At 35.0% G+C, this 17,052-nt stretch overlaps 1 protein-coding gene across 7 annotated transcripts in view; it reads right to left on the bottom strand.

Moving 5' to 3' along the window:
• Nucleotides 1–944: 944 nt before the first annotated feature.
• Nucleotides 945–17,052, bottom strand: part of CCDC18 (coiled-coil domain containing 18) — a 107,870-nt gene continuing 91,762 nt past the window's right edge. For 5 of the 7 annotated variants that reach the window (XM_040232278.1, XM_040232279.1, XM_040232281.1 and 2 more), the window contains 2 exons: nucleotides 4,514–4,972; nucleotides 951–1,096 (listed from right to left, as the gene is read on the bottom strand). In XM_040232278.1, coding sequence (XP_040088212.1) covers nucleotides 1,082–1,096; nucleotides 4,514–4,972 — 474 coding nt within the window. In that variant the 3' untranslated portion in view covers nucleotides 951–1,081. Of the gene's footprint in view, nucleotides 1,097–4,513; nucleotides 4,973–17,052 lie in introns of all 7 variants that reach the window. The other 2 variants (XM_040232280.1, XM_040232277.1) reach the window with 1 other exon arrangement.

Here is a 17,052-nt window from a genome sequence, read left to right on the forward strand (position 1 = left end):
AAATGAAGTTTTGATGAAACTGCCACAATCTCAAGATTAAAGAATGGTTACTTCTTATGGATGAGCAAAGAGAGTAGTTTCTTGGAACAGAACCTACTCCTGGTGAAGATGCTGTAAGGCTTGCTGAAATGACAACAAAGGACTTATAATATTACATAAACTTAGCTGATAAAGTGGGATGTGAAAGAATTGAGTCCAGTTCTGAAAGAAGTCCTACTGTTGGTAATGTTATCAAACAGCATTGTATGTTACAGAGAATTGTTTGTTAAAGAGCGAGTCAATCAATGTCACAATCTTCATTGTTGTCTTATTTCAAGAAATTGCCACAGCCACCCCCAACATTCAGCAACCACCAAGAGAGAGGCAAGATCCTTCAGCAGAAAAAAGATTATGACTTGCTGAAGGCTCAGGTAATAGTTAGCATTTTTTAGTAATAAAAGCATTTTAAAATTAAGGCATGTACATTGATTTTTTTTTAGATATAATGCTACAGAGACTAACATACATAGTTATGTAAACATAACAAATTATGTTTCTTTACTGTGATTTAATTTGTTTACTGCTTTATTGCAATGGTCTGGAACTGTTATGTGGAAGATTGTTATGTGGATTAAATGAGTCAACAAATATGAAGAGCCTAAAATAGTGCCTGATAAGTGGTAAACATTTAACAAAAGTTAGCCATTATTAGTACAATTATGAACCTGTGGCAGAATGAGCTCTAAATTCATATTACTTCTTTTAAAAATAAAGTATCACTAGAAAAATAAGCAAATAATATGGGAGTCTGATTGAGAATATAAGTTATTCAATGTACTTATGCATTTTAATAATGATTTCTAAGTAAAAGATAAAAGGAAAGTAGCAAGTTCAAACCAGAATAATGAATAAATTGAATTAATTTTCACAAAAAGTATAAGTAAGCTTTAAAAGAAAAAACTTTCTTTAAAAATCTTAAAATATAAAATTTATTTAAAAGCAATAAAATACCACTTTATATGAAGTAGGAACTACATATAATAAGTAAACACTACACGGTACCAAAAATTCCACTTTTCATCACATCAGCATCTTCTTTTAACTATAAATTTTCTCCCTGGAAAAATGCAAAGTAATAGATTATTATTTGAAATCATGATTTAACATTAAAAATCCACTATAATAATCAGGGGCATAATTTAAAACAAGAGTGGAGAATATTTAGTCAATTGAAAAACAAGAATCAGAAAGTCAGTAATGGATTGCATGGATGGAAAAAGTAAATAATTCTGGTTGGGGGGCAGTCAGGAGGGAGTGAAAGATTAAATTAAATTGATAAAAGTCAATGAAAAACAGAAGAGAGAAAAAAGAGAGAAGAGAGAAAAACAGAGCAGGAAAAGAAAAAGATAGGACAGAAATGGTTGTACAAAGAAGTAGCACAATATAGAGAAGTAGAAAAATAGAGGGAAATATCTCAGGAAATTCTAAAACTACAGGTCAAATATTCTTGTCATATCTTGATCTTTACCTGGGCTAGGAATTTGAAAATGTTATCATGTCTCTAAGTATTTATTTGTACTCCCACTTCATCCTTTTTTTCCTTTCATTTTTAATTGTTACCTAATCACTGATTTTCTCAATTCTTATTTTTCATCTTACTGCATGGTATACAGACCATATTTTGAAAACTGCTTTTTTTTTTAAAAAAAACAAAATGGATAAACAATACTTCTTTCAAATTCCTAATAAACTGTAAATCAGCTAATTAACTCACAACACTTCCACTGCTTTAAAGCAGGAGTTTTTACCTTGACATTTGTGTGAACTCTCGAAATTGTGTTCAAAATTGTATGTGTGTGTAACTTTTTAGAGTTTTTGAAGCTTTTGTCAAACTGAAAGCAAAATACTACTCCGCTAGAGGCTTTATTGTGAATGGAACTGACAAAATAATTAACCATTAAGAAAATCCAAGAAAGGAAACTAACAATGTGGGATCTCAATTCTTTGATCAGGGGATGAATCCAGTAAAAGCCTGGAATCCTAACCACTAGGCTAGCCGCTGTGTTTAGTCGCTCAGTCACATCTGACTCTTTGCGACCCCATGGACTGTAACCTGCCAGGCTCCTCTGCCCATGGGGATTCTCCAGGCAACAATACTGGAGTGGGATTGCCACTTCCTCCTCTAGGGGATCTTCCTAACCCGGGGATTGAACCTAGGTCTCCCTCATCGCAGGCAAATTCTTTACCATCTGAGCCGTCAGGGAAGCCCTACAGGCCAACAGGGAGTTCCAAATTAAGCTCTTTTGAATCATGTAAGGAAGGATGTGGAGAAATGAATAAAAGCTCCAACACTGTGACAAAGCTAGTGGAGGTGATGGAATTCCAGTGGAGCTATTTCAAATCCTGAAAGATGACGCTGTGAAAGTGCTGCACTCGATATGCCAACAAATTTGGAAAACTCAGCAGTGGCCACAGGACTGGAAAAGGTCAGTTTTCATTTCAATCCCAAAGAGAGGCAATGTCAAAGAATGCTCAAACTACTGCACAATTGCACTCATCTCACACGCCAGTAAAATAATGCTTAAAGTTCTCCAAGCCAGGATTCAGCTATATGTGAACAGTGAACTTCCATATGTTCAAGCTGGTTTTAGAAAAGGCAGAGGAATCAGAGATCAAATTGCCAACATCTGCTGGATCATTGAAAAAGCAAGAGAGTTCCAGAAAAACATCTATTTCTGCTTTATTGACTATGCCAAAGGCTTGGACTGTGTGGATCACAATAAACTGTGGAAAATTCTGAAAGAGATGGGAATACCAGACCACCTGACCTGCCTCTTGAGAAGCCTGTATGCAGGTCAGGAAGCAACAGTTAGAACTGGACATGGAACAACAAACTGGTTCTCAATAGGGAAAGGAGTACGTCAAGACTGTATATTGTCACCCTGCTTATTTAACTTATATGCAGAGTACATCATGAGAAACGCTGGGCTGGAGGAAGCACAAGCTGGAATCAAGATTGCCGGGAGAAATATCAATAACCTCAGATATGCAGATGACACCACCCTTATGGCAGAAAGTAAAGAACTAAAGAGTCTCTTGATGAAAGTGAAAGAGAAGAGTGAAAAAGTTGGCTTAAAGCTCAACATTCAGAAAATGAAGATCATGGCATCTGGTCCCATTACTTCATGGGAAATAGATGGGTAAACAGTGGAAACAGTGTCAGACTTTTTTTTTTTTTTGGCTCCAAAATCACTGCAGATGGTGATTGCAGCCATGAAATTAAAAGACGCTTACTCCTTAAAAAGAAAGGTATGACCAACCTAGATAGCATATTCAAAAGCAGAGACATTACTTTGCCAACAAATGGCCCATCTAGTCAAGGCCATGGTTTTTCCAGTGGTCATGTATGGATGTGAGAGTTGGACTATAAAGAAAGCTGAGTGCTGAAGAATTGATGCTTTTGAACTGTGGTGTTGGAGAAGACTCTTGAGAGTCCCTTGTACTACAAGGAGATCCAACCAGTCTATGCTAAAGGATATCAGTCCTGAATATTCATTGGAAGGACTGATGTTGAAGCTGAAACTCCAATACTTTGGCCACCTGATGTGAAGAGCTGACTCACTGGAAAAGACCCTGATGCTGAGAAAGATTAAGGGCAGGAAGAGAAGGGCACGACAGAGGATGAGATGGTTAGATGGCATCACCAACTCGATCGAGATGGGTTTGGGTGGACTCCAGGAGCTGGTGATGGACAGGGAGGCCTGGCGTACTGCAGTCCATGGGGTTGCAAAGAGTCGGACACAACTGAGCAACTGAACTGAACTGAACTGAGTCTGTCTTGAATCCATTCAAAAAACACTTTTTAAACATTTTAGGCCACCAAACCTACTTTGATATGTTTGAAATGAGGAAAATGGACATTTCAAAAAAGGTGAAATTACCTGAAAGAAATCTTTATTTCTGTGTGCAAACTATAGATTAACTGCTTACAAACAATGTCGAGTTGTCTGTAATATATGTGTAGCAGCGATAAAGTTGCCTCTTCAGTATGGTATGTTTAAGAAATAATGGAAGTAGAAAAATCATGTGAATGCGATATTCTGAGTCACTATGGAAGCCTATGACCAAAACAAAAGGCTACCTGAATAATCTTTACTAGAATGGTTTCCAGGAAGTCTAGGAACACAACTAATTTTAGCACTCCAAAAAAACATTCTCCAGTACTCTGGAGTTCAAAATACTTTCCTAATATGAGGTAGAGTTAGTCTTTAATCAAGTATAGAGATTATACTTAATCAAATATTAGTCTATTTTAACAAAAATTAATTTTCAAAGCTAAATTTTCAACTCTACTTGTCTAGGTAAAAGCATTTTGAACTTAACCATTAAGGAGTTTTCTCACACTTTGAATAATTGTGCACATCACCTAATGACATGAGTACTTTATTTAAATGTATGCATTTTTTCCTTAAAAAAAGAAAATGATCCTCATTGGAGACAAATCATTGTAACTTCTAACGTATGAAATACATACCTGAGTTGAACCAGCACCTGTTTGCATAGAAGATTTTTTTAATAGTCGCACTTCTTTGTTTATGTATCTTAGCATTCCACTCAGAGTACTGAAGTCATTATTCTCAGAATTATCATCATATGTGAGAGGTTTAAATGAGTCTGACTGGGCATAAGTTGGATCTCTCTGGCTTTCTTCTAACGTTGAAGGTTGTTCCAATTGCATTTTTTTTAAGTCTTGTAGTAATTCTTCAGAAAGATCTTCATCACTATGAGTTCTGAAACTAAGATCACTGGCACTAATAGAGCGACGTAGTTTTCTACACTTGAAAAAAGCTGTGTGAGAATGCTTAGCTAACTTTGAATCTTGAATATCAGGCGTGATTTCTACTGGAGATGTAAAAGGGGCTGGTAGAAATTTGATGTCTTCTGCCCTTTCATGTCCAGAAATTTTGGCTTGTAATCTGGTTAATTCTGATTCCTATAGAAAAATAGGTACATAGTAGGTGCTGATTACATATCTGTTAAATAAATGAATTACTTAGAAAATCACAGACTTAGAAGTCATCTAAGTTAAACTTGGTTCTAGTACAGTACAGAAATTCTTTTATAACAACTAAAACTACATAGCTGAAACTACGTTAAAACCCTTCATTTTGGGACAATTAACTATAGTCATCAGCATTATGTTTAAACTATATAAGGAATTCCATGAAAACTGTATGTTCCTTATAGAATTTTTCTTAATATTGATGACAATATAAATTTCTATTAAAGACTGAAAACTTACATATAAAATTTTTTTGCAAAAGTATAAAAAGGTACACAATCATTTCTCAATCTAACATATATACACACAAAAAATAATGTCCTTCAGAATTTGTAATGGGAAATAAATGTAGATTAGCTTCTCTGCTGTATATATCATCATCACAAAAAATCTTTACTAGAAAAATTTTAAAGCCTTTAAATAATTAATGTTTAATAAATCAATCCTTATTAAATAAACTTTTCATTTCTGTTTCTCCATGTCCTTCATTTGTGTCCTGTGACCCAACTCAGGGATCCCAAGAATTGAGACTGAAAAGTGCTCAAGTCAAAAAAATAAAGGGAGGACATTTTAATTTCAAAAGTTATATAATATATATAATAGTTCCCTGTTCAAATACATTCTCCTTTTCTTAAAGGTATCCATAAGATGCAAATTCCTAAACCAGTCACTTTTAAACTGATAGTTTCCATTCTTTCTAAAAATACTGTGCTTACAGATGTGTATAGCGGACTTTTGGACTCAGAGGGAGAGGGAGAGGGTGTGAAGATTTGGGAGAATGGCACTGAAACATGTATAATATCATGTAAGAATCGAATTGCCAGTCTATGTCTGATGCAGGATATGGCACGCTTGGGGCTGATGCGCGGGGATGACCCAGAGAAATGTTGTGGGGAGGGGGGTGGGAGGGGGGTTCATGTTTGGGAACGCATGTACACCTGTGGTGGATTCATGTCAATCTATGCCAAAACCAATACAGAATTGTAAAGTAAAAATTAAAAATAAATAAATTAAAAAAAAAATACTGTGCTTATAGCTAAAACTGTCATAACAACAGTGTGCATTACAAAATGCATATTTCACTTCTGCTGTCTTTATACCACTTTATTCTAGGCAAACTTGATTTGTAAGTGGCAGAAGTGCCAATTTTTTCAAGCAAATTTTGTATTCACATTGTTATAACCACAATTATTTAATGAAATAACTATAAAGTTCACATATATAAGGTCATGTGCAGTTTAAGTTTCTTTTAAACTTCTGTGTGTTACCCAGTCACACTAAGAAATGTGGTATCTCAGATAAGCAGGATTCCATTTAACTCAGAGTTCAACACCTAACTTTCATGAAGAAATGTAGTAAACCAAATATATTAAACATAATTCAACTTTTTCTTAAAACTCAAAGCAGCTCACTGTTGTGATCCTTACTGTAGCAGGCCATAATACACTGATGTTTTATGGCCTTCAGAAATGGATTTACCTTTGCCCTTACTCCAGACACACTCAAATACTTGGGTACTTTTTAGGCTATTAAACTGAAAAGATCAGATGCCTCAGTGTTCTTCTCTTCTCCCTCACTTCTATTTCTGTTCTCTGTCATTTACTACTGCTTTCAGTGAATAGCTTTCCACTATTTATAGTTACTTCTAATCGTTACATTTGAAAGTGAAGTTGCTCAGTCCAGTCAGAGTCTTCGTGACCCCATGGACTGCAGCCTACCAGGCTCCTCCGTCTATGGGATTTTCCAGGCAAGAGTACTGGAGTGGGGTGCAATTGCCTTCTCCGATTTATAGTTACTTCTAATTGTTAAATTTATGCCAGCTTCTGCTCTTCTCTTAGTTTTTCTTCTTTCTCTCTCCAAACTAGATCTTAGAGCCAGTTAAAATTGACTTGCAGAGTTGGTGTCAGAAAACAAAGAAATTCTACCTTCTGCATGCTATCCTGGTTAATCATGGTACACGTTCTAAGATCTATGTATCTATAGTTCATTTGAGAATTGCAGCTATTCTGAGAATATTTTGACAACTTTCTAAGTAGCTGAATTTACACACTTCTGAATAATTGATAAGTGCAATACCACTGTATTTATCTCATTGGTAATATCTAACAAGTGAGCAGAGATTACTACTAACAAGTGACAGAGATATACTATGCAGAATCTTTAAAATTTTTAGATTCAATTTTTTGCAATGAGGTTTTATAATTTTGTATAAATGTTATATAAATCCCTAGAACACTAAGTATATTACTATTTCAATAAAAGTATACAGGGTTCACCTGAAACATAATTTTGGATTCTGTTTATTCAACTTTCCTATAGTACTATGAATATCAAGCATTAAAAAAAAAAAAATCATGTATTTGGCTGTGCTGGGTCTTAGTTGCCACACATGGGATCTTTAGTTGCAGATTGAGAACTCACTTGTGGTATGTGAGATCTAGTTTCCTGACCAGGGATAGAACTGAGGCCCTGAGTGCTGGGAGTGCAGAGTCTTAGCAACTGGACCACCAGGTAAGTCAATATCAAACATTTTATAAAAGGAATTTAAGTGCTCAGCATAATAATTACAAGTATTTCTATAGTAATAATTGAGTTTCTTTGCTTTTCAATAACTTCCATTTTACTATAAAATCATTTATTGCTTCACAACTATCAGTGGGGTTGGTCTTTTTTAAGGTCTTAGCTGACAATGTTAATCATACATATTGGCAATTTGAACTAATATTAAATTATTTCTATGAATCAATACTGATATTAATTCCAAATTCAAGAATAAACTGCCATGATCAATAGGGGTGAATAACTACCAAGAGTCTATCTGAAAAATTACATATATACTCAAAACCAGTAAAAAATCTTTTTTAATATAATCTTGCATTTTCTAATGATAGTGATGATGATCCAGGATCTCAGGAAAACAATGATGTAAGAAATGTTTACCAAAGGTCTGGAAGAACTAAGGATAAACAAGCAGAGATGAACAATGCACTAGAAGGAATCAATAACAGAGGCAGAAGAACAGGTAAGTGACCTGGAAGACAGAATGGTGGAAATCACTGCCACAAAACAGAATATAAAAAATAGAATGAAAAAAGAAAAATGAAGACAGTCTAAGTTAATGCACCAACATCTGCATTATACCAGTCCCAGAAAAAGAGAGAGAAGGGACCCAAGAAAATATCTGGAGAAAACAGCTGAAAACTCCCTCAATATGGGAGAGGAAATCGTCAACCAAGTCCAGGAAATGCAGAGTCCCAGGCAAAATAAACTCAAGGAGAAACACACCGAGACACACAATAATTAAACCGATAAAAGTTAAAGACAAAGATAAAATATTAAAAGCAATAAGGGAAAAATGACAAATAATACTCAAGGGAACTCCCATCAGGTTATCAGCTGATTTCTCAACAGAAACTCTCCAAGCCAGAAGGGAATGGCATGATACATTAAAAGTGATGAGAGGCAAGAACCTACAACCAAGAATAATCTATCCAGCAAGACTCTCATTCAGATTTGATTGAGAAATCCAAAGTTTTCCAGAGAAGCAAAATTAAGAGAATTCAGCATCACCAAAACAACGTTACAACAAATACTAAAGGAACTTCTCTAGGCAGGAAACACAAAAGAAAAGATCTACAAAAAATAAACCCAGAACAATTAAGAAAATGGTAATAGGCCATACGTAAAACAGGTAGCCAACGAGAATTTGCTGTATGGCTCAGGAAACTCGAACAGGGACTCTGTATCAACCTAGAGGGGTGGGATGGGGAGGGAGATGGGAGGGAAGTTCAAAAGAGAGGGGATATATTTATACCTACGGCTGATTCATGTTGAGGTTTGACAGAAAGCAACAAAATTCTTTAAAGCAACTATCCTTCAATAAAGAAATAAATTGAAAAACAGAAAACGGTAATAGGATCATGTGCTGTGCTGTGCTTAGTTGTTCAGTCGTGTCAGATACTTTGTGACCCCATGGACTGTAGCCCACCAGGCTCCTTTGTCCATGGGGATTCTCCAGACAAGAATACTCGAGTGGGTTGCCATGCTCTTCTCCAGGGGATCTTCCCAATCCAGGGATCGAACCTGGGTCTCCCACATTACAGGTGGATCCTTTACCGTCAGAGCCACCAGAGAAGCCCAACAGGATCATAGGATCAGGCTGCTGCTGCTGCTAAGTCGCTTCAGTCATGTCTGACTCTGTGCGACCCCAGAGACGGCAGCCCACCAGGCTCCGCCATCCCTGGGGTTCTCCAGGCAAGAACACTGGAGTGGGTTGCCATTTCCTTCTCCAATGCATGAAAGTGAAAAGTGAAGGTGAAGTCTCTCAGTCGTGTCCGACTCCTAGCGACCCCATGGACTGCAGCCCACCAGGCTCCTCCGTCCATGGGATTTTCCAGGCAAGAGTACTGGAGTCGGTTGCCATTGCCTTCTCTGATTTTTTTTTCATATAAGATGATTAAATAATACATGAAGAAAAACATGAATCAAGAATCAACACCAGGGGACTTGCCTGGCAGTTCAGTGGTTAAGACTCTGTACTTCCAATGCAGGGGTCAGGGTTCAATGTCTGGTCAGGAATCTAAAATCCTACATGCCATGGAGCCAAAAACTTTAAAAAAATAAATTAAAAAAAAAAAAAAAAAGAATCAATACCAAAACAACCTCAGCTGTCAAGCATGCTGAAAACCACCATCACTATAATCATACCACCCCTTACACTTATCCTATAAGACAGAAGTCTGGACCTTTTTTAAGGTCACTCTGAAAACTTCAGGAACATATAAACAAAATTTTGCAAATAGCTTTCAAAGGTTCACGTAATACACAAACACAGGAATAAGAAAACCAGGCTTTCCTTCAGCTAATGTCTGATTCATCACTGTTACTTCCCCTTACTCCCACTATGTTTATCAGCTATATGAGGCCTATGACCAAAAAGAAAGTTTTAAATAATTTATCTACTGACCTCTCCCTATGAAACAGGACAATTTAGTTCTCTTCCCCATCACCCACACCATCCACGCCTTGCCTACCATAACATGCACACATCTCTTATATTTCACCACTCCTATCTAATTAAAACATACTTTTGGTCACATCAATACATACATTAACATGACTATGTAACTTAAATCACAGCAGTTCTATAACTGGCTGTGTGTACTTTTACTCCCTTCAGTTCAGTTCAGTTGCTCAGTCGTGTCCGACTCTGCGACCCCATGAATTGCAGCATGCCAGGCCTCCCTGTCCATCACCAACTCCCGGAGTTCACTCAAACTCACGTCCATCAAGTTGGTGATGCCATCCAGCCATCTCATCCTCTGTCGGCCCCTTCTCCTCCTGCCCCCAATCCCTCCCAGCATCAGTCTTTTCCAATGAGTCAACTCTTCGCATGAGGTGGCCAAAGTCCTGGAGTTTCAGCTTTAGCATCATTCCTTCCAAAGAACATCTAAGACTGATCTCCTTTAGAATGGACTGGTTGGATCTCCTTGCAGTCCAAGGGACTCTCAAGAGTCTTTTCCAAATGTGAAGAAAGCTGAGTGCCGAAGAATTGATGCTTTTGAACTGTGGTGTTGGAAAAGACTCATAGGATCATACATAGTGATAATTACCTTAACTATAAATGGATTAAATGCACCAATCAAAAGACATAGACTGGATGGGCAGATGAGAACATGCGCACATATGCACTTCCACTTACCATATTACTCTATGCCCAAAACTGTATGTAATTATTTCATATTGTGAGGTTCATTATGTTTCCATTATGGCTTGCAACTGTAATTATTTGTCTGGCTATTGACTATGAAAACTGATAAACATCTTTCAGTATTATGATTATATAATTGTTATTTACTTAATATCATTGTATCATGATTGGTCAACAGAAAAGAATTATATATCACTGAAATTACCATTTAACAGAAAAACTTGTATTTACTTTTTAAAATCCAGATGCACAACAGAATTATCTTGGAATTTTTTGAAAAATAAAAATGCCCAAGTATTGCTACCCTTCTCCAAACTGCCAGATGTATTTCTAATGAACAGCCATGTTTGAAAACAACTGAACTACATGATGATGATCTTTTACTTTTATCTAGTTTCATTCATGTTTTCTATTTCATAGTTAATGCTCCCATTTCATTTAGTTTATGTTTTCCAATTTCTCTCTTTTTTTTTGTTGTTGTTTCTCAAGCCATTATCAAGTGTAGTAGAAAAGCTTTTGTAACATATATATAGTATGTAAAATATATATATTTTAGAAAAATTGTGAATTTTTGCCTAGCTAAATTTATGACACTTTGATTCTACTTGTTTGGCTTAGTATGAACAGAATGCTAGTGTTCTAATTTATATTTAGTCAAATTTTGATATAGTGTTATATATTTTGGCATCTAGTATTACTGGTAAAAGTCCAAAAAATGTATTATCTTAGTGATTTAAAAAGAAAATTTGAATAAGGCTTGAAACTTCTAATCCAATTCTGAGAATATAAAGAAATACTATGTTATTTAAAAAAACACAGGAAATTAACAAGTGATACAGTATTATTAACTAAAGTACAGATGATGTTCAAATCTCACAAAATTTTATGCTGCCCATTATTTGTTTTCATACCTCATTCAAGACTTCACATTGTATTTAATTGCATTGAGCCGCTTCAGCTACATGCAACAAAGGCTGGTAAATTCTCTTTTCATTTTCATTCAGTTACAAATATTTTCTAATTTTCCTTGTTATGGCTTCTTAGATACATCCATCATTTAAAAGTTGACATTAAACTTCCAAATACATGGGATTTTTTTTAAAGTATCTTTAACATTAATTTCTCATTTTTACATTAATTTCTCATTAAATGCTTTCTCCTCTGCAATTACCCTCTGTTTTCTTCAGTCTAACTTTATTGAGGCTTTTTTATTTTTTTAATTGAGGCTTTTGATGTCTAAGTTGAAGCTCTCTCTTGGAAAATGTCACATTGCACTTGAAAATATATGGGTTATTTTCAAATATCTCTTGATATTGATTTCTAACGTAATACCACAGTGATAACAGAACTGATGCTATGATTTCAATACCTTTAGACCATGAAATTTTTGAACCTTGTTTTATGTCTTTGGATATGTTTCAGTGTCTCCTAGTTTACAATCTATGGGAAGTTGTATATAACTTGTATCCTTCTGATGTGTGAAAATGTATAAATCTTAATTATGTTGAATTGGTTCACAGAGCTTTTCAGGTCTACTACATCCTTCTTCTCTGTATACGCATTATATTAATTTTTGAGAGTTTGATATTGAAACTCCAACTAAAAATCTTAATTTATCTACTTAAAAAATTGTAATATATAGTATAACTATATGTAATCTTGTTCTGTATTTTCCACGTCTCCTGTAAATGAGTTATCATACTTTTATAATTCAAAAAAAAATTTAAAAACCTTCTAAAGTAAACATCATGATTCAATTGGCCAGGCCAAGATGGCAATATAGGCTCCTTTCATATCTCCTTCCATGTACAAATGATGAAATCTACAACTGTACAAGGAACAATTCCCTTTGAAAAAACTAGCTGAGAAACATCTACACATTGGGTGAATGAGAAAAGCCCACATCAAAACTAATAGGAAAGCTGAGCTTCACTTTTGCCATAAAGGCCATGCCAAGCACAGGCTATACAATGGGAAGGAACACCTGGCTTCCAGTTTCTTCCTTAGATCCCACATGTAGTGTTCCAACTTTTAAGACTTCCATGTGAGCAATGGGTTTTCAAAACACTTAGCTGTGAAAGCCAATGGGGCCTGCATCCCTGAGACCCACAAGATTATAGCAAACAAAGAAGCAGTTCTTAACAGGCTTGCAAGGACGTACCATGGCTAACATCATAGAATTCAGTACAGAAGAAGCAAGCAAGATTTGCCCATCTCCCAGACTTTCTCCAAAATAGGTCTATTTTCATACTTTAAAAGTCAGGCTTCTATTTTAGCATGCATCTGGGGTACCTGTGGTGCTGGAGAAGACTCTTGAGAGTCCCTTGGAAAGCAGGGAGATCAAATCAGTCAATCTTAAAGGAAATCAACCTTGAATACTCTCTGGAAGGACTGATGCTGAAGCTCCAATACCTTGGTCACCTGATATGAACAGCTGACTCACTAAAAAAGACCCTGAAGCTGGGAAAGAGTGAAGGCAGAAGAAGAGAGTGACACAAGATGAGATAGTTGGATGGCATCACTGATTCAATGGACATGAACTTGGGCAAACTCTGGGAGATGATGGGGGACAGGGAAGCCTGGTGTGCTGCAGTCCATGGGGTCACAAACAGACACGACTTGGTTACCAAACAACAAAGGGCACCCAAAAGACCAGGGAGGCCAGAAGACACTTTCTCTACCTTCTCCCTCAAGCCTGTTCCAAATTACAAGTGTCTCCCTGGACTTTATGCCAGAAGTGTAACAAGGGACAAAGAAGGTCATTATATAATGCTAAAGGAGTCAATCTAACAAAAGAATATAACATTTGTATATATTTTGCATCTAAAAAACACAGGAATACCCAAATATATAAAGTAAGTATTGACAGACCAGAGGGAGAAAGAGATAAGCATATATAAACATAAGGGACTTCAGTACCCTAGTTTCATCAATAGATAGATCATCCATACAAAAAATCATTATGAAAACATTGGACTTGAACTGTAAGTTAGACCAAATGGACTTAACAGTTACAGAACATTTCATCCAACACAGGGCAGGAGTGTACATATTCTTCTCAAGTGAATATGGAACATTCTCCAGGATGGATCATATGGTAAGTCATAAAACAAGTCTTAATAAATTTAGGAAAATTAACAAAACAAAAACAAATTTAGGAAGATTAAAATTATATCAAGCATCTTCCAACCACAATGGTATAAAACCAGAAATCGATTACAAGAATAAAACTGGAAAACCCACAATTATGTGGAGATTAAACAACATGCAATGTAACTACCAATGTGTCAAAGAATAAATCAACAGAAAAATAAAAAATTATCTTCAAACAAATTAAAATAGAAATATAGTAAACCAAAACGTATGGGACATAACAAAAGCAGATGCAAGTGGGAAATTTATAGTGATAAACACTGTATTTATATAGTAAGAAACAAGAAAGACACCAATAAAACAACCTAAATTTCTACCTTAAAGAAATAGAAGAGGAAGAACAAACTAAGCCCAAAGTTAGGTAAATGAATGAAATAAAGATCAGAGTGGAAATAAATTAAAGATAGACTAAAAAGACAATATAAAAGATTAATGAAACTAACAGCTGAGTTCTTAAAAAAGATAAACACAATAGACAAACCATTAGCAAGGCTTAATAAGAGAAAAAGAGAGAGAGAACTTAAATAAAATCAGAAATGAAAGAGATGTTACAACTTGATACCAAAGAGATGAGGGATCTTAAGGGACTACTATGAACAATTATACACTAACAAATTGGTCAGCCAAGAAAAAAATAGACAAGTCTTATAACCCACCAAGACCAAATAATAAAGAAATATAAAGTGAGATCTCAATAGACCAATCACCAGTAAGGAGACTTGATCAGTAATAATAATTTTAAAAAACCTCCCAAAACTGATTCACTTTGCTGTACATCAGAAACTAAAACACTGTAAAACAATATATTTCAGTATCAATAAAAAGTATTTTAAATTAAATATTTAAAAGAAATAACAGCAAGTTGAATTGAATAATACATTAAAAGAATCATATACCATGATCAAGTGAGAGATTAGTTCCAGGGACATAAGGATGGTTCATTATCTGCAAATTAATGTGATACCACATTAATAAAAAGAAGATAAAAATTATTCGATCATCTCAATAGATGGAGAAAAAGCATTTGACAAAATTCAATATTCATTCATGATGAAAATGCACAACACAACAAGTGGATACAGGGGGAATGTACACCAAAATAATAAAGGTTATATCTAACAAGTCCACAGTTAACATAACCGTAAACAGTGAAAAACTGAAAGCATTTCCTTTAACATCAGGAACAAGACAAGGAGGCTCACTCACCATTTCTATTCAGCATAATATTGGGAGTAGGAGCCAGAGAAATCAGGAGGAAAAAAAGGAATAAAAGCAATCCAAATTGGAAAGGAAGATGTAAAACTGTAACTGTTTGCAAATGACATGATATTATATATAGAAAACCCTAAAGACTCCACCAAAAAACTGTGAACTAGTAAATGAATTTGGCAAACAGAAGGATACAAAATTAGTATATAAAAGTCTGTTGTATTTCTATATATTAATAATGAACTATCAGAAAGATAAATTAGTAAAATAATTCCATTTACAATTTTATCAAAAAGAATAAAATGCCTAGGAATACATTTAACCAAGGAGGTGAAAGACCTGTACACTGAAAACTGTAAGATACTGATGAAAGAAAGTGAAGATACAAATAAATGGAAAGATATGTTGTACTCATGAACTACTTGGAAGAAAAAATATTGTGAAAATGTCCTTACTATCCTAAGTAATGTAGATTCAATTCAACCCCTATCAAAATTTCAACAGTATTTTTCACAGCTATAGAACGAGCTATCCTAAAATTTGAATGGAACCACAAAAGACCCTAAATAGTTAAAGCAATTTTAAGAAATAACAAAGCTGGAAACATCATACTTCCTGATCTCAAACCATATTACAAAGCTATAGTAACTAAAATAAAAAAACTATGGTACACAGTAGTATAGAAATGGACACACAGATAAATGGAACAGAAAGAATAGATAGCCTAGAAATAAACCTATGCATGTATAGGCAGTTAATTTATGACAAAGGAACTAAGAACATACAATTGGGAAAGAAGAATTATCTTCAATGAATCATGCTGGGAAAACCAGATGCAAAAGAATGAAACTGGACCCTAGTCCTACACCATACACAAAAATCAATTCAAACTGAGAGTGAAGAAAAAATAGAGAATAAGCATCTTGATATTGGGCATGGCAATGATTTTTTGGATTTGATAACAAAAGTAAAGGCAACAAAAGCAAAAACAGAAAAGAGGGACTATACATACTAAAAAGTTCTTGCACAGCAATGGAAACCAGTAGTAAAAAGGCAACATACAAAATGGGAGAAAATGTCTGCAAATCATTTATCTGAAGTTAATAGCTGAACTACATAAAGAACTCATATAATTTAATAGCAAAGAAACAAACCATTCAGTTTTTAAAAGGTAGAGGAATTGAATATACATTTTTTCAAAGAAGATCTACAAAGGGCCAATAAGTACATGAAAAGGTACTCAATATCACTAATCATCTGGGAAATGCATCTCAAAATCAAATGAGATATCACCTTACACCTACCAGAATGGCTATCATTAGACAAGACATTGTCTTTTGATAAGACATCAGTGTTGGCAAAGGGTATGGAGAAAAGGAAGGCCGTGTTTACTGTTGGTAGGCAAGCTACCTAGTATAAGCACTAAGGGAAACAGCATGGAGTTTCTTCCAAAAATGAAAAATAGAAGTGTCATATGACCCAGCAACACTACTTCTGGGTATATATTCAAAGGGAATGAAAATAGGTTATCAAATGCACTACTGTGTTCATTTCAACATTATGCACAATTAGCTCAGATAAGGAAACAAGTACCCATTGATGAATGGATAAAGAAGATACGGTAAATACATATACAATGGAATATAGAATATGGCCTTTAGAACAAGATCAACGGACCTTTAGGGCATTACACTAAGTGAAATAAAACAGAGAAAGACAAAAACTGCATATTACTTGAATGTGGAATCTTAAAAAAAAAAAAAAAAAAGCCAAACTCATAGAAATAGCAGGAGAGTGGTTGCCAGAGACTCGGAGACTGAGAGGTGAGCAAAATAGGTTGCTCAAAGGGTACAGCTTTTCAGGTATAAGATAAATGAGGGTTTAATGTATAATATGATGACTATAGTTGATAAAACCAGTGTATAAATGAAACTTACTA

The sequence above is a fragment of the Oryx dammah genome, unplaced genomic scaffold, assembly GCF_014754425.2.
Source record: "Oryx dammah isolate SB20612 unplaced genomic scaffold, SCBI_Odam_1.1 HiC_scaffold_28, whole genome shotgun sequence".
Taxonomy (NCBI): domain Eukaryota; kingdom Metazoa; phylum Chordata; class Mammalia; order Artiodactyla; family Bovidae; genus Oryx; species Oryx dammah.